Below are 27062 nucleotides of genomic sequence, written 5' to 3' on the forward strand. Positions count from 1 at the left end.
ATAAAAATAATAATAAAAAAAAATCAGCCAGACAGGAGAAAAACTAGAGGAGAATGTGTCACAAAAAAAAAAAAAAAAAACAAGAATAAAAGGACAGAGACATTAAAAATATTAATGCTATCGAGAGTCCAAGAAAGGTAGGGATTTTAAAAAGCACTTCAGGGTGGTAAGATGTGGTCATTGCTAACCTTATCAGTAACTAATTTAATGGAATGAAGTGGACTGAAGCCAGACTACAGAAGGTTGAAACATGAAAATGAGTTGAGGATGTGGAGAAAAAGAATATAGACAATTTTTTTTCATATTTGGCTATACAGTGAAGAAAATAGATTTTCCAGCAGATGGAAAGGGTTATAGGCTTGAGAAACAATTTTATTTTCATGGGAGAGTTTACACACAATTTTTTAGGAAGAATCCAACAGAAGGGAAGACATTGGTTTATATAAAAGAGAGAAGGTAATTTGTAGTATCACACCCATCATTCATTTATTTAGCATATAGCAAGTGCCAAAAATATGCATGGTGGAGTACTTTTTTGCTAGTACTGTGAAACAGTTTGAGACTTTTCCAAATAAATATTCTCAATTATAAAATGGTGAAATTAAATGTTATTGAAATTTAGTCTTTTTTAAAGTACTAAATTCTTCTACTTAACATATTATTCATGCCATCTAGTAAATGACTTCTCTCACTGGAAATATGTTTAAATCATCTGATGTGACTGTTTCAGACCCAACTTATGCCTTGTTTAAGGTCCCTCCAACTGTCTGGTCCTGCAGGGAAGGCCTCACCTGAAAACTCCCAGATACAAGCAAAAACTATTTTTCCTACCTGCTACTTTTAAACCTCACAAATGAAGGTTTAATGCTAACATAAATATTCTTCCAAGTCCTAGTTTGAAAAAATATTATTTTATCCATTATCTAGTGCCTTCACTTAGGAAATCTGAATCAATTCCTTTGGTTTGTTCTGTTCTATATTCAGAAAGGAAATTAATCGGGAGGAGGGAGCATCAGGTTAAGTGTGTGATCTCCCTCTCCTCTGCTACTGGGATGATGAGGGTGACAGACACTGCTAGTTTTCCCCCTAATAACTTCTTTCTTCTTATTTACTATCTTTTTTTAGTGCAGCACTACACCCAGATTACATTTTAAAAATCCATTTCCCAGCTTAGGGAATGAGATGCAAACAGAAGATTTCAAGAGCTTACTGGAAACTTTGGCTTTCCTAATTTAGGTGCTGAGCATTCCACATTGCTTTTACCTTCTCCATGCCTGCAATTAGATGTCATGTGTGTGGTAGCAGCAGCCAAGAGGGAAAGGCCATGAGAATCATCTTTACAGCCTTGAACAACTGAATAAAACACAGCAAATGCCCATCTGTAGAATAAATGTGTGTGTGTGTGTTTGTGCAAGGAAAAACAATAAAAACAATCAAATTACTAGCTTTTTTTTTAGTTTTCTTACTTGCAGCCAAACAGACTCTAACTCAGAGAAAGGCAAACTTTTTCTAAAAAGGGCCGGATAATAAATATTTCACATACTGCAGGCCATGTTTTCTGTGTTAGAATTCCTCAGCACTCATATTTTAGCATAATAGCAGCCAGAGAGAATATGTAAAAAAAAGTGCCTCCGCGTTACAATGAAACTTTATTTACAAAAACAGGAGGCTAGCCAGATATGGCCCATGGGCCACAGACCCCAGCTCTAACTGAAAAAAGATGAAACTCAGTATTATCTACTTTATATTTATATCCTAGTTTGTTTGGGTTCGTTATTTCCTGCTGGCTGGAGACTATTTAGGAATAAAGCCGGAACTTTGTATGTGGCAAGAGAAGGAGAGGGGCAGACAGCAAGCAAAAGTTTCTATCCTTGGCTAAGAGATAGAATATCAGAATGTGGAAGAGAAGTCAGGAATATCTTAATTCCTGTAACTGTAGCACTTGCATCAGTAGTAATGACACATTTTATTCATTGTCTTGTTTTTTCTCTTTTGCATAGTACTAATATTAAAACAGAATTGTTTTCAACTCCTTTTCTGTGCAAATTTACAATACTTTGATGACATTCTGGGTCAAATACATGTTAGTTGGCTGGCCTAGCAGTTGTTTCGGTGGTAAATTAAGTCCAAATTACAAAAAACTAAATTACAAATTAACTTTTGGAACCAAACTTATTCATAAATTGGTAACTCTCACTCTGTATGATTATTCATTGTAAGCCAGATCTTCCGAGTGCATAAAAGTGATTCTTGGGTATTAATTAGCTGTGTTAATTTTCTCTTGGTAGTAAAATGTTATATAGTAAATTAGTGCCACCTTGTAAAATAACAACTTTAAAATACAAGTTGCAAAGCTAATCAAAATATATTTAGCAGAAAATATTAAACTTAAGTGCTTAGTTTGTAACAGATTCTTGCAATAAAGTGGTAAATCTTGACTGGTAATGAGAACTTATTATTAAGCAGTATGAATTTCTTAAGTTTATGCACTGTTGAGATAAAACGTATTCAGAGTACCTGAAGCAATTGAGATGATAACGTTTTTAATTGTACATTTTAAATTAGGTAATATTAGTGAGTCTCAGGCCACATTAGATTTTCTTCCTTTCACTTTCTTCTCCTCCTGCTCCTGCTCCTCCTTGTTCTGTTCTGCCTCCTTTCTTTCCTGTTTCTTTTCTTCTTCCCCTTCTAGGATAATCCACTTTATAGATTATCACTCTGAGGAACACCAGAGTGATGGTTTTGAAAACAAAAATAAATAAATGAACAAAGCTACTAACAAGGAACAGTATCTGCAAAAACTAACATTGTTAAATCATGTTTAAGACAGTCAATTGGTGTTTGATGCATATGGCTTTTAGGCCTGGAAAAAATACAGTCAAAACAATTCATACTATGCAGAATAAGCAAAGGGGAAAAATAAAATGAAAAGATACAATGAAATAGGAAAAAATATTGTACTGATAGCAGCCAAAATATAATGAAATTGGTCATTCTCTTCAACCATTATTGAGAACTTTGGGTTGGAGTAAATTAATGGTATAATGTGGAACTATCAAACATTTTTGCTGTGTTATGTTTTGTATTTTATCAGCTTAAGTGAGTATCACTTTACGAATAGATATACCCTTTATTATATTTTGTGTAATAAAGTGATTTTCAAAACTTTTAAATGTATTCATAGTAATTTGTAGATGCATATTATATATCTTTAGTTTCCTTTATCCAGTGCACATACACATATGAAATAAAGGTTTTATGAAGCTGTATTACTATCTGCAATGAACTCAATTTTTATTCTAATTAATTTATTTTTAAAAACTTTGGTTGCAATCCATTCATTGAGTTCACAATAATGAAAAATACCGGTGTAATGAAAAAGTATTGGGGAAATTATAAACACAGTGTAGTCACCTATTAAGCACACAGTGTTAAGTAATTCAAGTTTTATTTAAATGGATAAATATGATTTATTACAAATGTCTATGATTAGCAAAATGTGTATTATCTGCCTTAAAGACAAATCTCATATCCCCTTTTTGTTAATTTCCTTCTTATGGACCCTGTACTTAATAAACAACCGATATGTTGTTGAATATATGATTTACTGTTTCCCTCTTTTTTTTTTCTTATTGTACTTTAGGTTCTGGGGTACATGTGCAGATCATGCAGGATTGTTGCATAGGTACCTACATGACAAGGTGGTTTACTGCCTCCATCCCCCATCACCTGTATCTGAACATTTCTCCCCATGTTATCCCTCCCCAACCTCCCCATCCACTGCTGTCCCTCCCCTCCCCCACCAACAGACTCCAGTGTGTGATGCTCCCCTTTCTGTGTCCACATGTTCTCATTGTTCAACACTAGCCTATGAGTGAGAACATGCAGTGTTTGGTTTTCTGTTCTTGTGTCGGTTTGCTGAGAATGATGGTTTCCAGCTTCATCCATGTCCCTACAAAGGACATGAACTCATCCTTTTTTATGGCTGCCAAGTATTCCATGGTGTATATGTGCCATATTTTCTTTGTCCAGTCTATCATTGGTGGGCATTTGGGTTGGTTCCAGGTCTTTGCTATTGTAAGCAGTGCTGCAGTGAACATATGTGTGCATGTGTCTTTATGATAGAACAATTTATAATCCTTTGGGTATATACCCAGTAACAGGATTGCTGGGTCAAATAGAATTTCTAGTTCTAGATTCTTGAGGAATTGCCACACTGTCTTCCACAATGATTGAACTAATTTACACTCCCACATCAGTGTAAAAGTGTTCCTATTTCTCCACATCCTCTCCAGCATCTGTTGTATCCAGATTTTTTTTTTTTAATTGCATTTTAGGTTTTGGGGTACATGTGAAAAACATGCAAGATTGTTGCATAGGTGCATATGTGGCAGTGTGATTTGCTGCCTTCCTCCCCTTCACCTATATGTGGCATTTCTCCCCATACTATCTCTCCCCAACTCCCCACCCCCCACTGTCCCCCCCAACAGACCCCAGTGTATAGTGCTCCCCTCCCTGTGTCCATGTGTTCCCATTGTTCAACACCCATCTATGAGTGAGAACATGCGGTGTTTGATTTTGTGTTCTTGTGTCAGTTTGCTGAGAATGATGGTTTCCAGGTTCATCCATGTCCCTACAAAGGACGCGAACTCATCATTTTTGATGTCTCCAGATTTTTTAATGATCACCATTCTAACTGGAGTGAGATGGTATCTCAATGTGGTTTTGATTTGCATTTCTTTTAAAAGCAAACCAAATCCATGGATTTCTACAGTATTATTATGTACAAGACAATGTTGTAAACATTGTGTGCATACTTTGGAAGAAGAACTAATAAACTTACTTAAGCACATAGTGACATATATAAATTTATGTAAAATTTTATATATTATTACATAAAATTATTCATATATTTTATAAAATATATACTATATAAGTTAACCTTATCTAAATGAAGGAGTACACTGATGTGCATGTTGTAAGGGAATATAGTCATAGTATATCAAATTTAAAATAATTTACCTCTGTAATAAAGAAATCCATATTGTAAAAAATTTAAATAGATAGCTATGAAAATTTGTAGATATCCATAACATGGCATTAGGCTAAGTTATATCAAAAACTGTCAACTGACATTATAATATTTTTTGCAATTGGAATACAATATGTTTCTCTCCTTATTTAAGAAAAAATTCTAAGATCAAAGAAAATGTGTACAACTGAAAATGTTACTCTGATGACCTGCAAGGGAGGTCATTAACTAATAAGAGTGTGTGTGTGTGTGTGTGTGTGTGTGTGTGTGTAGATATATATACACATATTCTATTTAAAGTCTTACTGTCATTATTAAAAAGGAGTCTGGTTTTGGGCCATAGCTGTCTCATACTTCCTGATAAATCATTTCTATGATTATTCCATCATGAGAGCAAAGCCACATTTATGTAGATGACCTTATAAATAAAGTGCCCTTTGGCTGTGAATTCATGGGAAATTAGAGATGGAGCCAGTTTACTGACTGTAAAAGTATGAAAGTAGTTTAAAACAAATCATTCAAAATATTAGTTTCTTCACCAATCAAAATAGAAGTTACTTCATCTGTATATTTCTCTTTACTCAATACGTATTTTAACATTTTGAAGAGTGTGTGTTGTTGGTCTTCGTCTCATTTTGGTAATTACTTCACTTTCTTTCAATGATGTATCCTTTCTAAGTGACTTAACATTGATGATTTACTTTTCTAGCTTGCTTGTGCTTATAAAACAGTATAAATTATATAAACGGATTATTTACTGAAATGGTTATTTTATAAAAATTATCGATGTAAGGTTTCAAAATCAGCATTTATTATGGAGAGTACTGGTATCCTACCTTAGAATAGCAATTTATGTTCCTGTCAAAGTTTTAAAGGAAATATTCTCAAACTCAGCTGCCCATCAGCTTTATCAATGGAGCATTTGAAAAATACAAAGGCCTGAATCTGATCTTAGAATCAGAGTATTCTGGAAGGGGTCCCAGGTATCAGTAAATTTAATACAAACCATGTCAGCATAAAATAATAATACATATATTTTTTTGAATTCTTACCACGTGCTTGGAATGATTTTAAGTATTTAACATTTATTTACACATTTAATTTCCATAACAATTCTATTTATGATGTAAGTATTCTGATTATTCTTATTTTAAAGCTGAGAAAACTGAGGCACAGAGAGGTTCAATTTCCTGCTCAAGGTCACACAGGAAATAAGTCATGAATTAGCTCTTTGGCCCATGCTCTTCGTTCCTGTACTCGACTGCTTCTCTAAGTTTTCTACCTTTAAGGAGCATCACAACAACTGAGGAGGTGGACAGGTATAATGTAATTGAATGACGCATTGTGTAGCCACTCAACTGTCAACAAAAAACAAAGTCTGTATTAGCTGAAGCAGAGGAAGAATGATTCAAGGAATTGTTGCTTATTAGTGGAGACCACTAGACAGACAAATATGTGCCCAGTCTTGAAACTGAGTTTATTATCTAATTGATATAAAGTTATCACTTGCAGATTATAGATACAATGCCAACAGTCTTGATAAGCCGTTTAAGTGCATGGCTATATACCAATCAAATGCTGAATTACAAATTGGGTTGACAACAGGGAAATATTTTGTATGATTTGCTCTTTACTGCCTCCCAGGAATATGTTGTCACTTGATTTGTATTTCATCTATTTAGTTTTGCATTTAGATTGTTTGTGCACATTCATGTTCTAACATGTTTTCTGGATTTAAATCTCCTGAAAGGTAAGAACTGAGACATCATCATCTTTGCAATTCATACAACTCTTTATACTGTAATCACTCATGAGAAATTATATATTGAAGGTATGAATGAAAGGAGTTTTCATCAGAAATCAGTAAAAATGTTATTTTAATTTTACATTTTGGACATTTTAGTGTTAAGTGAAGGGTATTTAAGACTAATGCTAGTGTACTTTCAAAAGTCACTGCTACTCAAAATACCAGTATATGAAAGATAAGTAGCTAGCACCAGAAAGAAAATGATCAAGGAAGCTGCAAAGAAAAAGAAATGCTTCTTTCATCAAGAAATCTTACTAAGAAAAAAAGTCAGCTGAGCTACAAAAAAGTGCTTACTGTTGTAGTTGATGTACATCTGACACAAGTTCCTCTCATACCCCAACAACTTGCAGCTGTGTTTTGAGTAGCCAGCCTGCACTTTGAGTGGCACTGCTCTAGAATATTTTAAATAATAATAACTAAATAAAGTGCTCATTTTCTTTACTAAAGCAAAACCTCTAAATGAGTTTTAACAATGACCACATTTTGCCTATTCAGTCCATGTAACTTTACCTACCTCATTTCACCTGTGGACACTAGACCACTTTGAAATATTTTACTCTCCTTTGAAGATTAATTAATTAGATACCAGTTAGCCAATAGTTTCATTAGATCATAATATGTAAGAGAAAAAGGTGGGAAAGGACCATGCTTATTGATAAATGACTGGTCAAATAAATCAAGGTGCTTATGTATAATGGAATACAACAAAGCTGATAAAAGAGTGATGCAGATCTATAGATGTAAAATGAACTAAAATACAGCATAAATAAAAAAATACCATTCATGCAAAAATACAAATATTTGTGTTTATCTAGACTATTTCTGGGAGAGTATCAAATAAATTGCTAAGAGTGATTGCTTTAGAGAAAAGTATTAGTTACATGGGGGCAGGTTGAGAGGGAGTGTCAGTTTTCATGTTTTAGTATTTTTGAATTTTGTAGCATATACATGTATTTGCCATTTTAAAAAGTGACTTAAATCTCTGCTCAGCTAATAGGCAGTAGCAGTCTCAGAAGTTGCAGATGGTAATCTCTTGTAGTATCTGCAGCTTCTGAGACTGCTACTGCCTATTGAGTAGATCCCTATGGGTCTTTTGATCCTTATATTCTCAAAACCTAATGTCCTAGCACATCATGATTCTAAATAAATATTAAATGAATGAATGAATGACTGCTTAGCTTTTCTTTTGCTAGTTTCTGCTCTCAGGAAGTGTCGGAACCCAGAATTTTGCAGTGTATTTGAAAAAAAAGTTGGGAATTAGGGCTTTAAAACATGGATTAAATTTTTTTAAATGCCTCTTTCTGAGATGATCCTACTTAATTTTTTAAGGCTCAGCTTCTTCACCCAAAATAAAATAAACCAGCAAGAAAAACAGTGTTTATCTCATAGGGCTTTAGAGGGAAGAAATAATCTGTCTGTCCATCTATCTATCTATCTACCTATCTATCTATCTATCTATCTCTGTCTAATGTTGCAAATTCTAGGTAACTATTAAAATTTGCAATGACTTGTGTATAGTAAATGCCAAACAAGTATTTGTTGAATATAACTAAACCAGTAAAAAGGTAGTATTACCTCTTGATTGAAAAAATAGGTAACATGTGACTTACTGTCAGGAACTCCTTTACCATTATGAATTATCATATTAGGTCATTATTGAGTTACTCCTTTGTAAGACTGGTATGAATAGGACAGCTAGTTCAGGGAATTTGCCTAATTTATACCTACTGTGTTCAAAATTTTATCTTTTTTACATTAAGTGGAATTCTATTAAAATAAAAATTTATGAAGAGTTACACATTAACCTTTCAACAGTTGACATTTTAGTCAGTACTTTAGCAGAGATTAGGAAGAGTCCTAGTGTGTGTTTAAAAGCAGTGACCAACAGTAGCTTTTCTCAACAATCCATGACCCTTAAAGCCTTTTACTTAGAGATTTTCCTGAGAAATGCTAACTCCTGTAGTAATTAATCAAATGTCCAAACAATTGGTTGCCAATTATCTGTTGACAACAAAGAAGAAAACTTTATTCTCAGAAAGATATATTGTCAGATCATTTTTACAATCCTTGCTTGAAGAACAGAATTGTTCTTGGTTGATCAAATTGTGGAGTGGTGACTTTTGTAGTTTTTATTATGTATTTTATGACTGTAGTGAAAGTATGTTAATTTAACTCACATGTATACCTGACTGGGGCCCCTATGCAGGATGCTTTTATTGTCCTACTTTTTCAGATCAACATCATATTTTTTTCAGAACTTTTCAAATCTTATTTCTTAGTCAAGTTGTCTTTTTAGTAACTGTTTCTTGAATTTACTTAGAAATTCATTCTGTTATATATCTTATTATACTGTATATTTTACATTTTGAACAACATTATCCTAACAGGCATGTTGAGTATATAGCAATGCAAATAACATAATTTAATTTTGAAAAAAGATCATTCCACTTCCACCAATTTTTTTCAACTACTTATTATAGAATGAAAATTTATGTTTGTTTTAACTACAGATCATTCTTCTCTCCAGCCAAAGATAATTTGACAGACAGCTATCACAAATGGATTGCTTGTAATTGCTACAGGTTCAGTTACCCTTAGTTCCTGTACTTTTTTTAATCTAAAATTATATATGTATTATTATTATTAGTGACCATTTTTTCCACAGCCAAGAAATTGAAATTTTGTAAAATTATGTTTTAGCATTTTATACATATATCTACATACTTTAGAAACAGAATTGCTGTGTTACATGCACTGCACTGCATGTATAATTATGGCCAAGTATTTTGTTATTTAAACAAATTTGTGTGTATTTTTATATGTTTTTCGTATAGTGCAAAAATGAAACACCTTGGGGAAGAGTGAGAAAGCTAACAGTTGTGTATTTCAAAATACTAAGCTCATAATAATACACACATTTGTTAATTCAAAGGATTTCTAAAAATGACTTTCATACTGATAACGTGTAACAGGAAAAGTGTTCCATGAAAGACTATCATACTGTTATTAGCAGATTTTCCTTAAATGTATGCCAAAGATATCTTTATTTTTACTTTTTATGTTTACCTAATGGATGTATAACAAACTTCAGTGGATTTTAAAACTTGATATGTTTGATGAAAAGTCTCCATGTTTGTTGATCCATCTTACCCCATTGTATTGTTTAAAATACAGATATATTTTTCCATCTCATACTTTATTTAAATTCAGTTAGAAACATGTAAGTGTAGAAAAATGAATGATATAAATAAATAACTTTTTAAATCCAAATGAAATTCATTATTTTGATTAAGTTCTTTTCTATGAAACGTTGTGTTTTGGGTCTTAATCAAGGTCAATATTTCTTGATTCCATGCTAGTTCAACATAAAATTTAATATCATATTATTTTAAATATGGAATCACAAGCCTTTTTTCATAACTTCATAAAAATTTCAGTATGTCTGCTTTTTTCCTTACTCTATATATTGGTTTTTTACAGCTGCCATAACATATTACCACAAACACTGAACAATTTAAAACAGGCATTTATTATCTCACAGTTCTGTGGGTCACAAGTCTGGGCACAGCAAGGCTCAACTGACAGCCTCACAGGCTGAAATCAAGTTGTCAGCTGGTCTTGGCTCTTACTTGAAAGGTCTGGGGAAGATCCACTTTCAAGCTCATTCCTGTTGTTGGAAGAATTCAAATTCTTTGGTCTGATAGGACTGAAGTATTGATTTCTATGCTGGTCATCCAGGGCCAGTCTGATCCTAAAGGCTGCCCTCGTATCTTTTCCTGTTTCCTATGGCAGGTTTGCTCCTCCCACAATTGAAATTTCTCTTGACTTCTACAGCATCTCTGTTTGCTCTTAAGGGCTCATATGACTAGATAGGGCCCACTGGGAAAAATCCAGAATAATCTCTTTATTTTAAGGTCTGAAGCCTTAATTACATTTGCAGTACCCTTTTTTGCATGGAATTTACATATTTACATGTTTCAAAGGCTAGGGTATGGATATCTTTGTGGGGTCACTCTGTCTACGATGCTGTGTTTTTAAATTGTCTTGTTCCCTGCTCATGCTAAGAAATTTTCTTATAGGAATAGTTATGCTTAACATGTTGGCAGGGAGTAGAAGGAGGCAGTATGTAGACCTTACAAATAAATTCCATTCTGTAATTAAAATTTTTTTTTTGTAATTGGATTTTAGTTGGAAATTGATTAAGATCAAAGATCACATATGAGTGCTTAAAGCTCAAAATCCGTAAAATGCTAATTGGTTCAGGTCTGTACATAAACCTACTATTCTTACTGATTATTTTTCAATTTAAAACCTTATACTAACAAACCCATTCCACAAATTTACTTTTCTGCCTGTCATTAGACTTTTACTTTCCTCTTTCATCAATTTATCAATTTTGTTTTTATGCTGTTGAGATTTACCACTTTGAATTCTGGAAACAAATTTTGAATTTCCTAAGATCTTCTGTCATTGTCATTTGTGAAGATTCCAAATATGATTAATAATGTGCTTCATGGCTTAGTCTGTTTTATATTTTATTTATTTGTTATATCTTCTATCCCTGATAAGACTTGAAGATCTTTAAGGGAAACGGAAGTTCCATCTGTTTTTTCAGTTGAAATTAATTTTTATATCTGAATATTTCTAGAAACTTAAGTGAACAGTGAATCTGGTAATTATTTGTTAGAAACCCTAGGAAAAATTTATGTGAAGAAGCTCTTTTATATAGAATATCTGTTTTCCTACATCTTTCAAATCACAAGCTTTATTATTGTTGGTTACTATTTTTCACCTTCACATCAATTCCATTACAACATCTAATTTCGTTTTGATAATTATGAAAATTATAATTTAAATGTTATAGCACCTAATTGGTTCTTAATGCATATAATTCATTTGTATATTGTCATTTGTATATTTCATTTGTACAATTGATTTGTATATTATTTCCTTTTCAGAAATTAACTGTAGATTGTAGTTAATTGAATATTTTGGTGTAAGAGTGAGCACATTCTTAGTGAGATTGTTACAATAACAGTAGTTTAGTAAATCAAATATATTAACCATAGAAATCATTGTGTTTTAAGATTAACATACTTTATGCCACTTTAATTTTACTTTAATGTGTAACTTTATCTGAAAATAATCACCTTGTTAGAATCTAAGTAGGCTAGAGATGTTTTTGTTTATAAGCCATATATACTGTGAGTTGTGTATCCTTTATACCTAAGATACTGAAGCTCGGGGGAAAATATAATCACGTTTCCTGTACCAAATGTTGTATTTGAAGGACATAAGACAGAGAAGGATTTTTCCTATCATGCAGTTTATCCATTCTCAAGGGCCATGTGCTAGTGCTTCCATTTCTGACCCTCTTAAAATGTGTGACTTGATATAGTATTAGCAAGGGATACAAGAAAAAAAAGAAATCTAGAATAATTCAGGAGTATATTCACTTACAGATATGGCTCCTGTGCAAAAGGGAAAATGCGTTGTAGCATACTTCACTGTCAGCACTGTGATATGAATTTCAAAATATTATATAGTTCAAATACATTTTAGCACCTTTTCTTCCTAGTCCCCAGTTGCTACAATTTTATTGGTAAAAATTATTTTCCAGGATGAAATAATGAATGTAATTTTAGTGTATTACTTGCAAAAATTATCTCATTTTATAGTTAGATCTTGTTTCAATGAATCAGAAACTAAATAGAGTAGATTTATAACCCAAATCTCTGCCATAACCCAAAGAATTTAGAGTTTCCTGCCTCCTTTATCATACCAAGCAAAGTGATACTTACGGATAGAAACCAAGCAAAATGTCTTAGTGTTTGACTTATACTGAAAATCACATTAGGTTAGGTTATTTGAAAAAGCCTAGAGATTTACATATATGAACTCTGTAACCTATTTCTAGCTAACATATATTTATGTGTGCCTGATCAGAGACCAGCAGCACTCCTGGGTAACTCAATGTGTTGACCGTTGCAGTATTCTCACCTGTGCTGCCGTCTGTTTTTCACTAAAGTATAATTATTGTTGGAATGATTTTGTTAAGTAAGTTATACTTTTAGAGATTATTTGTTAAGTAGAATCTCGTGTCACAATTAGTTGGAGTTGGATTCCTAAGCCTATGGCCTAAGGTCGCAGCCTCTTGAACATTGCAATCTACTAAGATATGCTAAGCATGTTCTGGGTGGAGAGACATGTCACTCTAGAGATAAGTTCTTGTTTACTGGGTATGTTCAGGTTTCAAAAGTTGAGACAAAAATAAGATTTCTTATTAGAAATTAGCTTCATTGAAAACATATCAGAAATGCATTTAGACTGTAAACACAGCTTGTTGAGCACTTCGGCTACATCGCCTTCAAGGAAAAGTTGTCCCACTTAATCTGCTCTAGTTACGCTTTTGTTAGTAATCTGGGAGGAAATGAGAGTCATGCATCTTCCATATCCTTCCTTCAAAAATCACCAAGCCGGAGAGAAGTGAAAAATGTGTTTTTTAGACATTGATACAAGAAAATATTAAGTAGAAGAAACAAAATAAAGCCAAAGGGATAAACATCGGAAGGTTGCTTAAACGGCTTGGTCCTATATAATTGCTTTCCTGTCAGCAGGATTATTAACAATTTCAGACATCTGAAAATTAAATTAACAGCCTGAAAATATTTTACAGAATGAGATCGAGCATGATACATGAAACATAATGACCCCACTGAAATTCAGCCAAGCCAGTGCAGCTACTCATTTAGACAGAGTAGACAACTAGTTAATCATCACTGAGCAAATTAGACAGAGCAAATTAGTTTGCTACATTCCACAGACTTAGCTACCAAAAAGAGTATATGTCACTAATTAGAATGAAAGAACGCTAAGCATATTATTATCTATATAGAAAGAGAAAGCACGATTGTGGCTTTGAATTGCTCCTTTCAAAGCTTGAAGCCTAGGTTACGTAGGTATAAATTACACATGCAAGAGTCCATGTATATGTATGTGTGTTAGTGCACATATTTTAAGTAGCCAGCAGCCTTTGCATTTTCTTGCATCTTGACCTAATAAAGTATAAAAATGTTTTCCAAGGTTGTTTGGAGTTCTTTGGGAGTACACACACACCAAGTGAAACATGAAACATTTTTATAAATATGATCCCTTTCATTGAAGATCAAAGTAGCCATTTCATACACTTTTTCTTGCATAATATTAAATTTTTTTTTCTTTTAAAAAGTATATTGCTGTTGCGTGTGAAATAAATATTTGGATTTAGTTTATCACTGAAGATTAATCTGAAATCATATTTTCTAGCCTTAATTAGCATTCATTTGCTTAATTGTCATTCGCAGCCCCATCATTTCCATTTTTCACTAACTTGAACAATGCTATCTTCTGCTGTTTGCACTTTAATTTAAATTTCTATTAAGGTTTATGAACAGTAATAAGGTCCTGTTTGAATATTCATTAGCTTCTGAATTGTGAGCTATGAAAAGGTGCTTTCTTTTACCTTAATGAAACTGGCACAGCATGGGACTGATCAGTTGTGACATTTGATTTGAGGCATCCAGTGAATTTTCTCATTGTTTATTGACACATCTTGTCCAAACAGCTCCCTCGCAAGTGAGCGGAGTAATGAAGGAGAGAGTGCTGCAGCGGAGTGTCGAGCTTTCCTGGCAGGAACCAGAGCATCCCAATGGAGTCATCACAGAATATGAAATCAAGTATTACGAGAAAGTAAGTGCTAAGAGCACCTGAAATGTACAACGTGCTGTGTGTCTCATGTCATCCTATGGTGTTGTAGACTAAAGTTGGTCATTATGCCAACAATTTGGAGCTACTTCAAACTTTGTAGTTAATTTTAGCCATCTCTGTGAATTTCTGGCTCATGATTACAACTGTGATTTCTGTGTATTAAGTTTTTATGTTACACCAATGAAAGTATCCCATTTGTAGCATTTTTATTTATTTATTCTGGTTTTGATATTGTAATACTTAGATGTAGGACAGTTTAGTCCCACAGAAACCACACAGCCTAATGCATTTTTGAAAAATATTTTCTTTAGTATGTCTGTTTGGGCCCTTAATGATTTGTTTAATTTATGTGGTTTAAGTGATGATGATGCCCTCAAATAATTTAGTAATTTGAAATAATGAGAATATTGTGTATAATAAATATGTAGTTCTTCAGACTTACAAATCAGATGATGTTATTTCACTCCTTTAAATTCCTCCTGACGTTTTTTCATATATGTTTTAATAATCATGCTACTTATTTACACCTCTCCTTCCAGAAAAAGTAGTATGGCTAAAACCCAACTGCTGCCTTTTTAATCTCCCTGTAATGACTAAATTTTAGTAAATAGTGATATATCTGAGCATATGAGTATATTTATTTCTATCTCACATGGAAAGAGAGAAAAATGTTTATATAAACCATGCTCACAGATCATGATTTAAAACTCCACCTCACAAAAAGACTCGGTGCAAGGTTTGAAACATGGAAACCATTGCTATTACTAACAGTAATAGTAATAAATGTTACTATTTTTGGCTTAACTAAGTTATCTGAAGTGCTATAAATAGTTAAAAACCATTTTAACTATTTAGACAATAGAATTAGAAAATAGGAGCCTAAATCTTTGAGAAAACTTTGGTGTTGAGTTGACGTGATTAAATAAATGGAAATGTATATAGTACATTGGCAATAGATACATTGGGATTTTTTTGAAGAAAAAGTAGTTTAAAATATGATTTTGTTTTGTTATTCAGATAAAGTTTACAATATTTTTGCTTGTTACTTACATGATGAATTTATGACTTCATGGCTAAGGTTGTATTTTATATGCTTAATTTCTTGTTCCACCAAATATGTTTTAGAGAGGATTATTGTATTTAATGCTGTTTTTGTTATATCTGTTTTCCCATGAGTGCTAACAGTTATAGTCCCAGCTGAAATTGTATCAAATTCAAAAGCAATGAAACACATAGGTGGTAAGATTAAAGTTTCTCACAATATAAATCTGAATATTTTGCAGATCCTTTCTCTAGAATAAATCTGTTCAAATAGTTTATTTTTTTAGCGTGACAGAAAAAGTGTCTACATTCACTAAACTTGCATATTATGCAATTAAAAGACAATAATAGTATTGTGTTGTATTATATTGTAATGTATATGCATGCAAGCTTGATGTTTGTGTCACCTGAGTTATGCCTACGTCTTTCATTTGAGATAAATATATATAATACAAACTATCATTTTTATAAATGATTAGATTGAAGACAATCACAGATCAGTGTGAGTAAATCAGGTTTAAATATATATTTATTTATACTTTTGCAAACCTCAGTGTGAAGGCAAATCAAACAACTAGATTGACGTTTTAAGATTTCTATGAAGAATTTCATTGCCAAAGTTGAACACAAGTATTTATTATAGATCAAAGAACTCTCTAAAATTGTATATTTTGAAGTATAATTTTTACAACTTTATTCATAAATAGCCTATGAGAATCACATCAATGAATACCTAAATTTTCATTTATTTTGATGGAGTTTTTATATGCTTGAGTTTTTACAATTATTTCCTTATTATATATGCACATAAAATTGATGGTGATAGAATAAAAAATTGTTAATAAACATATAATAGTTATTTTAGTAAACTCTGCATGTTTTTATATCTGAAATATGAAAAAATGAAATTAATCATGTTTAAAATCTCATCAAACCATAAATCATACATATTTGAACTTTCATATTTATAATTCTGTGAAAATATTTCATTAAATACTATTTTGCAGAGTGGTTTATTCTGTGAGAAATTCAAGTTTATTTTTAAAAATTGATATGTCAGTATAGTGGCAGCATGTCAGTATAGTGGCAGTGTTAACTGAATTTCTTGATTTAATATTTTTCTGTGTTTTTAGCATCTTTTTTTTTTTGCTTGCTGAATAGCATTCAGAAAAAACTTAAGGGAACTCCAGTATGATGTGATGACCTCTACTAAACTATAGACTGTACAGGTGTACCCACTCTGACTAGCAGGATATTTTATTATATTATGGCTAAATAGTTCTTGTCACATGTCACCTGTGCAAAAGCTAAAAACACCATAAATGTTTAAACTAAATCATTTCTCCCTAAATTTATATAACAAAGCCATGTGTTTCACATTTTCATTTTATATTACCTTAGAAGCAACTTAATGTTATAATATTCCACAAAGTACAATGTTGCCTCTATAAAAACAATGGAACAAATTGAATTAAATTGAAACAGTTGGCTGTCAAATTGTCTGGTTGCAGTCACAATTAAATATTTCCTCTAAATATTGTTTCTAGGATCAAAGGGAACGGACCTACTCAACAGTAAAAACCAAGTCTACTTCAGCTTCCATTAATAATCTGAAACCAGGAACAGTGTATGTTTTCCAGATTCGAGCTTTTACTGCTGCCGGTTATGGAAATTACAGCCCCAGACTTGATGTTGCTACACTAGAGGAAGCTACAGGTAAAATGTTTGAAGGTAATTATGCCTTTGGTTTGGATTCTTACATTCAATAACTCTAGCATATATTAATATTTACTTAGTATTGGGGTGATCATTTGCATCTTCATAATTTTTACATATAAAAATAAACGTGTATGTATACATGTATTTCATAAAAGTTCCTAACAATAATTTAATATTTATTTTGTTTAGCAATTTTAGAACCTTGTGATTTTGTTTGTTTAACACATACTGGATTTTTTGAAAATGGTGAAATTAAAGACAGAAGCAGGACTGATTCAATTTGTGTATTGACACAAGATGTTTTTGTCGACCTCAAAACAATCTTATTCTAAGTCCGTCCATCAAGGCTGCTACTTCACAGAGACCCACAAATAAAGCCAGAATGTATAGTGTGGTTGACAAGATAAAGATTGTATCTAATAACCTGTATTAATTTAAGTTACTTGCCTTTTAGCAATGATTTCAAAAATTAGAGTTTAGGAAGATCTTAGAACTTATATTGGTTTTTATTTTTGACATTGTTCATTTTTGTTGTGGAATATTCATGCATACTAAAGAATTTATTTAAAGTATATATAAAATATAAGGGAGATAATTAAATGAATATCCCTATGCCCACCACTCATCTTAAAAATAGAACATAACCAGTACTTTTAAGCCCTTTTATCATTTTCTGTTTTATAATGCATCAAGATTATAGTAAAATTGCATGTGTATATAGTGTAAAAGAAGTAAGTACATGTATCTTGGGATACATGTCCCCATTTGCTGTCAGAGTGCAAATTCAAAACACCCTGAATACGATGCTGATTGCTCCTCAACAGGGCTGAGGTCTCAGTATGTGTTTCTGTATTTTGGAGTTTTGATTTCTCCTGATGTTACTGCTCAGGCACATGGTTTACCCAGCTGTTTCCTATTCTCCTTGCCAATCCAGCATTCCTCCAAAATTCTAATCAAACATGATTTGGAAAATGTTATGTGACTTTTCTCAGTTAAAAAAATTTAAACAAATTAGATCAATACAAGTTTGATTATAGAGTTATTTTGACTTTGAAGAAAGAATTGTATAGATCTTTTCAAAGGTGGAGTAAATTTATAAATATCATTTGCATTAACTAATGCTAACAGTGTTATTCTTCCACATATTTTGTTACCTTTAAAATAAATCTGTAACTCTCATAGCCACAAATAATAAAATGTATGTTGAAATCATTTTGATGTATAAATCATTCATATAGAATTGTAGACATAAAGGCATCAATTTAAAAATTTGATGTGGTGAACATAATATCATTATTCATGATTATTCTTTTTAAATAGATAATGAAAGATTAAGAATCAGAGTATCAAAGTTTAGTGCTCCCCAAAACATTGAAGCAATTTAAGATTTTAGCATTTAAACATTTGAGTGGTTAGTGTTAAAATGTGCTCTAGAGGTTTTCAACTCAGATCTATATGATGATATCACCTTGTGAATTCAAATGTAATAAGATACTTCAAATTATGTTTTTTTCATATTTTAGTAAATAGTTTAAAGTTCAAATGTCAGTTATCTCACATTTACCTACCATTTCTTATTATTTAAAAACACTTTTAGATTTCAAAAGTTTCAAGATGAATTTATGCCTTTTTCTGACTTTGTCTCTAAATTGAGAATATTAGACCAAACTATTATTTAATGAATGCTGATATTCATAGATATTGTTTTTATTATTTTAAAAAGAAGTAACCAAGACTCAGAGATTAGTTAAAATAGTGGAACCCGAGAGATCACATGAAATGTTTGCTAAGAATGGATTTTCTCATTAGAATTTGGTGATTTTTGCTATCAATATATTCTCTCCCACTGGAATATAAAGTTGATGAAAGAAGAATCCATATCTTTTTTTCTTACTGTTGTCTTGCCAGTGCCTACTATGGTTTCAGGCACACAAGGCACTCAGTAAATTAGCAATAAATGAATACTTTACACTGATCAACAGAGAATGAATTATTAGTGTCAATCCGTGCCAGTAGAGAGATGCCTGGTTTCAAATCTCTGCTTTGCCACGTCCAGTTTGGATGAGCGAGGGACAGAGGTATAGATCTCTGTACCCTAATTTCTAGAATAATACTACTCAACTCACAAAATATTCTGAGGATTAAGTTAATATATACAAAGTATCAAAGATAGTCCTTAACATGGAAAGTCTCAAGTGGAAGCTCTTATTAAACACAACCTTTCTCAAACTTTTCCATCCCTGTAGCCCTTTTACTATTAAAAAATGTTAATGATATCAAAAAAATATTTTATATTGGTTATAGCAATTGATATTCACCACTTGAAATTAAAGTGGAACCTTTAAAAACACAAGAACACACAAACACATGTTATTAGCTATCAGAGTCATGGTATTATCATGCCATATACCTTCTGAAAATCTTAACCGAACACTTGTAAGCAAATGAGAGTAAAAAAGGCAAATAACATCTGCATATTATATGAAAATGATTTTGAACTTGCAGACTCGATGAAAAGTTCTTGAGGACTCCCAGGGTTTCCCAGACTACTCTTTGAGAACCACTGAGTCAGCACAAGATTCTATGCTAACAATTAAGCAGGCACAGAAACACACAGTTCATAATCTTTATTGAAAGTTTATTGAAAGAGAGGGGCAGGTACACATATTCTGGCCACACAGTTAAGCACTGGTGGAATGCATGGTCCAATGTTATCACCATGTCAGGGAGCAGTGACTCGCTGTGCCAGAAAGCAGGGCAGAAGGGAAGATGCAGCCTAAAAGAAGTCACTTGAGCGCTGTTTGTAAAGAGAAATTTGACCGTCCCTTCCATTGCACATACATTCTAAAATCCCCATCTATGCAATATCAAATCTACATTTTAGAGTTTTTAAACCGTGGTATTCCGATTATAACCTTAGCAAATTACTATTAAAATGTATTGCCCATGAAATAGATGTAAATATTAACCATAATGTCATCTATGGAAAGATTAAAGAATGACCCTGACAAAATACAAAAATGTATAAATAAATATTCACAAATTCTGATTCATCATTCACCTGAGTTCATTTTTCTCATTAGGGTTCTGTTTCCGAAGCTAAGGGAAAAACTGAGCCTAAGACAGAGAATTAGGCCCATGGGACACATTGATTAAATGGAAAGAATTTCATAACATATGTGTATAATTTTTTCTTCCTCATGACTAGAACTACTCCATTATTTTCCATTCTTAAATTGTATATACAAAGCAGATTAAAAGCAAAAAAACACAAATTTTTTAAATACTTGAACTCATCTTTTCTCTGTTGTGTGATAATAGGATGTAATTCAGAAATTAGTATTTGAAAGTTGTTTTTTTCTTTTTTTCTTTTTTTTTTTTTAACCTTTTAAAGTTCCCTCAGGGAGCAATTCAGCAGGTGATAAATTAGAGAATGTGTATAATCGTCTTTGTTCAGAAAGTATCTATTAGACCAGAGCTTTTTACTGTTTTTCAGTACAGGAGCTAGCTCTTGTAAGCATGGGTATACGAAATTAAGATATAAATTGTCAAAGGGAGATGGACAGATAAACTAGAGAAAGGCCAATCTGTAAAAACTTTATACTTCCTATTGTGGCAAGATATGTTTTGCCTTCCTATGAATTACTACTCTAGCGATATAGTCCCTTGACATTAACAAGAAGGAATGGTATTTTCCATCCTGCCTTAAAGATTGCAGCTGTTGATTGTTTCAGAGTAAGCAAATTATATTAGTTTGACATTATATATTATATGATATTTGCAACTGGATCATTTATTGGAATATTCATTTTCATTGTTTCATAGGCATTTGATGATTTTATAAAGTCTGCATTGCTACTAAAAATATAAGACTCTGGGAAAAAATGACAATTGTGAATCACCAGTTTGGAAAACTGGAAGTGATAAATACAAAAATTCTATATAAGAGGGTGTTTAAAAGACATGCAACATGTATTTGTTCCCAAAGAGACTGTCAGAAAGGTTCAGCTGAGTTTGTCTTAATGAGCATGGAAGAATCATTTAGTATTATACAGGAAGTGTTTGCAATTAGATAATGATAGTGTTTTTTAAAGTACTTGCAGAAAGTTTGCTTTTTCTAAAATAGGCTAGCTACTTTGTAGTCTTAAACTATGCAATGTGTTTACTACATTCTTTATGAAAATTAACACAGATAATATGGCTCATCTTTTTCCTGAATTACAGTGGACTATAAATTCATGATGTTTAACTGTGATTACATGATGCTTTCTATTTAAATTGATATGAGAGATAAAGCATTTAATATGTATTAAGGTACTTTAAAAAATACATGAGGTATGTATTTTGGTTCTGATTTCACATACCAGAAAAAAAAAAAAAAGGCACAAAGGGACCACAGTCAAATGCCTAGCTGAGGAAAAATAGGAATTTAATAGCACTTTCAGGTCAGATGTGTCTATCTCTTGATTTATAACTAAGCTTTCAACACTAAGTAGGAATGTAGTCAATCAATAAGACATTTATTGGTTTCTTTTATAATTGATAAATGGAAAACATATGAAAGTATTCTCCTTACCAGTTCTTTAAAAATGCAGAAATAAACATTTATTTACATGTACATTGTTAGAATATAATGCATTTATTTAAAATTAGAATGAATTAAATAGAAAAGATATCTCTAATTTTATTTAACCTCTCAAGTTCTTGCATGGTGTTAAGTATTTCTGAGCCTATTTCCTCTGTTTACAGCTACAGCTGTCTCCAGTGAACAGAATCCTGTCATTATCATTGCTGTGGTTGCTGTGGCTGGGACCATCATTTTGGTGTTCATGGTCTTTGGCTTCATCATTGGGAGAAGGTAGAACACCAAGTTGTTCTAATCTCTAACATAAAATGTTTTGCTTTTTGAGAATTATGTCAGCCTATTACTTAGTGTAATCGAATTTTAAATAGTAAAAGCAAACATTCTTTGATATAAAACATTAAAAGTCAATAACGTGTCATTCTTTCAAGATCAAAATGGAATATGAGTTTGATTACTGCCTTTAGTTTAAGGGGAATGAGTATTATAATTTTTATTGGGTGAATTTTTATTGCTTATTTTCAGAGTTAAGTTTTCATAGTAAATGTAGAATACACTGTAGTAAATGTAGAATATACCTGTAGAATTTACTCTTTTAGTTACTAAAATAAATCTTTGTGGAAAACATTTAAAATCTGCTTTTTTTCCAAAAAGAAATATAAGTAAACATTAACTTGTGAATATTTGTGACTCATGAATATTTTTGTGAATTGAACCTTGTAGATTCAAATCATATATTGAATTTGTATATTCAATCTAAATTTATTTTTTAATGTTCTTTTTGCATTGCGTCACAAAAAGTCTTTGCTTTCTGTGCATTTTGCAATCATGTGAATTACTATGTTATTACTAAATGAATTCATAACTATGAACAGTAAATTTTTATATTTAATTTACAACTCTAGTAAGTTGCTAAGTAACTAAGGTATATTGTACTGAATTTTAAATATATAAAGTAAGATCACTGAGATTGTCACAAATTTGCTTTCCTACAGGCACTGTGGTTATAGCAAAGCTGACCAAGAAGGAGATGAAGAGCTTTACTTTCATTGTAAGTGTTTGGCTTTTCTTTATTATGATGTACCCCTGTTAATAGAAAAATATGATTATTGGCATTGGCATTAACAAAGTCCTCATGCATCATGCTTGAAATTATACCATGAGCTCAGAATGTTGCGTTAAAGCATTTGAATAAGATGTTTAGAATTAAATTCATGTGATGTGATGTGAATTTGAAAAAATAAAATATATTCAGAAATGTCATATAACTGCCGGATATTCTGCTGCTTTTACATCACAATATTTCCTTTTGCAAACTTTGCCCAAATGTTTCTTACCATCCTAATAATAATATGTTAAATGTTGCATGTGCCCATTCTCTAGCTAAGGAATGTCATTTCAGGTTACAAAGATAGGCCCTTTTTTTAATCCAATGAGTGATGCTACTATGGAGGGCTAAATTAAGGAGCCTCTTTCTCTTCAGCTGTTATAAACTACCTATCCCTGATAGATGTTTCACAGGACATAAATAGTATAATAATAAGATTCAAACCTCTATTATTTTCCATGGATTTGAGTTAGCTTATTCTTAAAAATTCATTTTAGAAATCATATTTAGAAGAAAGCTTAGGGACCCAAAGAAAGTAGATGTCTATCTGCATTAATCTTATTCTTGTTGCAATGAGGATGGCATGTGAAAATAAAAGCACTGAGAGTAAATGTGATTACTTTATGTAGGCAAAACCAAAACCTAACAACCAAATGACTTCAGTTCTGATAATTAATGATGTTCTGACCCAAATCCATTTTCCCATGTTTATCCTTGAGAATATTAAAAACCAAGTTTATTGTTATTCTGTAGTACCTATAATCTTTAGCAAATGTTCTCATGTGTAGATAAATTTCCCATGACATAAGACGTAAGAATTGTATCTTTTATTGTGTTATTTATTAGATTCTTACGTCAATATCTATGAAGATACTGTCCTGTAATCATAAGATTATAAAAGCCTCCATCAAGAGTTTCTAATTCATTTTAGAATTTCTTTGTGATTCTTAAAAAAAAAACCTCAAATGACAATGTGTGATTTAAGTACAAAAATTGTAAAAGCTCTTATTCCTAAATTTTCTTAATGTGTTTGTATTTTTGAACCCACTATTCCCTTTCGTTTTCAAAATAGAAGTGGTTTTACTCAATAGAAATGCAAATTGAATAAGAAATTCTCTTGAATCTCAATCACTCATGGCAGGAAGAGCATGTGGGGTAGTACAAATTATTACAAATTAAAGTTAATGGTAGGCCCAGAAGTGGCTTTATTATAAAGTTTAATATTCAAGGCCTCACTTTCACAGGCCATTTTTAGGCCCTGGCAGTGCCATAGCAATTTTGCCTATATGATCATGTATTCTTTTCCCTAAAAAAGTATCCCAAACTGTATATCGGTTAAGCCTCAAAAAACTTAAATATATCCCTGATTATGACTGAAGATGTGTGTTTCTATACCCCACTTGGGATTATTTGATATGTTCCAGTGTTGGAACTTACTTTTGCTAATCTGGCATTAATTTTTCTGTGACAAGCCTCAGTGAAGAGAGCAGCATAGGTAGTTTATAGCCAGAGGAAATATAGGAAAAAGTGGAGGTTACCCTTTTTTGTTTCTATTTAATGGCATGTGAGAATATGTTTAACACTTCCCCAGACAGGAAGGAGTGGATCAAAACTTGAATGCCTAAATTTTATTTCTAGTGTAGAATGTACATAGAAGAGTAACATAAGACTATAGTTCCTGGAATCCCTGGTCCTGCCCATATGTGAATAATTTAATGGCACAATTATTTAATATTACCATAATCAGTATGCCACTTTTCTTTTATTTATTGAGCATATTTGAGATATCCCCAAATGATCACATACGGCAGTTTGTTTGTTTTGAACTTACAGGTTAATACAGAAGTTCAGTTGAAACATGGCTTATCCAAAATTGTTGTATAGCTTTATGCTTAATTGTCATCACTCAGTTTTAATATTTTTATGCCATTAACTTTTTTCACATTTCACATCCAGTTTGTAATTAGAAAATATATAATTGCATGCCTTACTTGCTGATATAGACAAGATAAGCTTGCTGTATATGGACAGTTTTCATCTTCAGAGAAAAGTAGCAATGGTGGTTTAAAGATGTTTAACTTTCATGAGAAATAGAAATAATATTTTTAAATGCAAAAGCTCATACTCAACTTAGGATAAACCATAATATTTAGATATAATGTCAATATTGTCCTTATTTTAAAACATTCATTTTAAATGAATAATGAGAAAAGTACACTTAACATATCCTATCCTGGTAAATTCTTAATATTTTGAATCATCATTTTCCAAGGATATCTTTTCTTGTCGTTTGATTAAAACCAGGTATTTGGTTTGATTTTATGATTTCTTAATATAGAAAGTATAATACTATGGTAACCAGCTGTTTACAACTTGGTGTGTTTTTATTCCTCTACTTAGTACATGGACAGTTTTCCCAGGTGCTAAAACACCAGACTGCATTTTCACAGAAACTTGAAAGCAACCATTTAACTGACTTTTAGAGCACCAAATTTAACAGAATGTCCAGTCATTTGTATCAGGTGCCCTTAACTCACCGTGGCCCCAAGTGCTACATTGAAAGATATAAACACAATGGAGGAATTTAGTGAAGCAGTTCCAATTTACATTTTGTTTCCTCCTACCATTTCTTCTAACAATGTCTTCAAATCCAAGCTGGGCAGTATTTCATGTTTTTATGCCAAAATAGCTCTGGCCTGTCAAAATGTTTTATGACAGCTTGAATAAAGAAACATCAGAGACCATTTGAGATGCAGAAGGTTACCTCCAATCTAGCTCCCTTATCAAAACAAAATAAAAAATATGAAAGAAAGAAAGAAAGAATAAAAAGGGAGAAGATGGCTCATTCTCCATCTGCCTGCCAATCTAGGAGGTTAACCTATTGTTTTCTTCCCTTCTCTCTTTTTCTCTTCCCCCTTTCCCTATACTCCTTCTTCTCTCTTTTCTCCTTCTATCCCCTCTCTCTTTTCTTCTCGTGTTTTTTTTTTTCATGTTCAGCTTTAGTAACAAATGAGCATCTGTCAGTTTTATAAACCGCAACAATAATTGTTTAAGACAATCAATTTTGGATAAACAATCAACTACAGCAGAATAAATCAAGATTTTTAAATCCCATTTTCCTTTATACATTCTGCTTTTTGTTATGTGTTTATTTTTAAAATATAATTTTAATGTGATGACATAAGCACAGTTAGGCTGCAGTGTAATATATAAAGAAATTTATTGTTCTCCAAATAGTAAGATTTGATGAAGATTGTTCAGTGGCTTTGTTAAAACAATAAAGTTTTTTTTTGAGGATATAGTGTAATTTTTTATTGCATTAATATAACCAAATATATGCCTATCTATCTTATCTTTGTCTTTTACCAAATGATTAGATTTGGAATACATTATTGTAATTGAATTGAATTGAAAATTGACATAGCATTATCTGTTACCTGCATGCTTCTGGGTGCATTTTAAGAAGATTTTAACTTTTAAGATGATTCTATGTTGTTTGCATTTTGACTACCTTTTGTGAGGCATATTGGCTACCTCTTCAGCAGTTAAGATCTTCCAGAGCCTTATAATTGAAAGTTCGTATAAACGATTCCTCTTTCAAATCGCTGTCATACTTGGTTAACAGATCCCAGGAATATTGTAAATTTTCTAACTTTACTCTGCACTTTGTATATCTGGCCTCTATTGCCCTTGAAGGTGAAGATGAAACTGTCTTTAGAAGATATTTCTTTGATTCTGTGATAGAAGTCCCTCACATCTTGTATTAATTTTATGTATATGTCAAAGATGGTTGGTCTTTAAAAAAATAAATCAAAAGAATCAGTAAGATGTCTAAATGTTTTTAATATTGCTGTCAGTGTAGTAGGCTACCTGTAAATGAAATGTCTTCTTTTCCCAGTGTATTAATTTGATTGATTGACTGACTGGTAGATTTACAAATGTGTTTCCAAGTCCATTACAAACCTCAATATGGCTTGAACTATGCCATGATAGCAGTGAATTTAATTAAACCTCCAGTCTGATAGGC

General features: G+C 31.9%; 1 protein-coding gene across 6 annotated transcripts in view; it reads left to right on the forward strand.

The window, feature by feature from the left end:
- EPHA7 (EPH receptor A7) overlaps positions 1–27062 on the forward strand; it is a 184044-nt gene that overhangs the window by 135253 nt on the left and 21729 nt on the right. For 3 of the 6 annotated variants that reach the window (XM_064360827.1, XM_064360828.1, XM_064360831.1), the window contains exons 6-9: positions 14443–14567; positions 17174–17357; positions 22095–22203; positions 22923–22978. In XM_064360827.1, the coding sequence (XP_064216897.1) occupies positions 14443–14567; positions 17174–17357; positions 22095–22203; positions 22923–22978 (474 nt within the window). Of the gene's footprint in view, positions 1–14442; positions 14568–17173; positions 17358–22094; positions 22204–22922; positions 22979–26032; positions 26333–27062 lie in introns of those variants that run through there. The other 3 variants (XM_064360829.1, XM_064360830.1, XM_064360832.1) reach the window with 2 other exon arrangements.

Source organism: Aotus nancymaae, unplaced genomic scaffold (genome assembly GCF_030222135.1).
Source record: "Aotus nancymaae isolate 86718 unplaced genomic scaffold, 86718_ANA_hifiasm-v0.15.2.pri h1tg000040l, whole genome shotgun sequence".
In the NCBI taxonomy this organism is placed as follows: Eukaryota; Metazoa; Chordata; class Mammalia; order Primates; family Aotidae; genus Aotus; species Aotus nancymaae.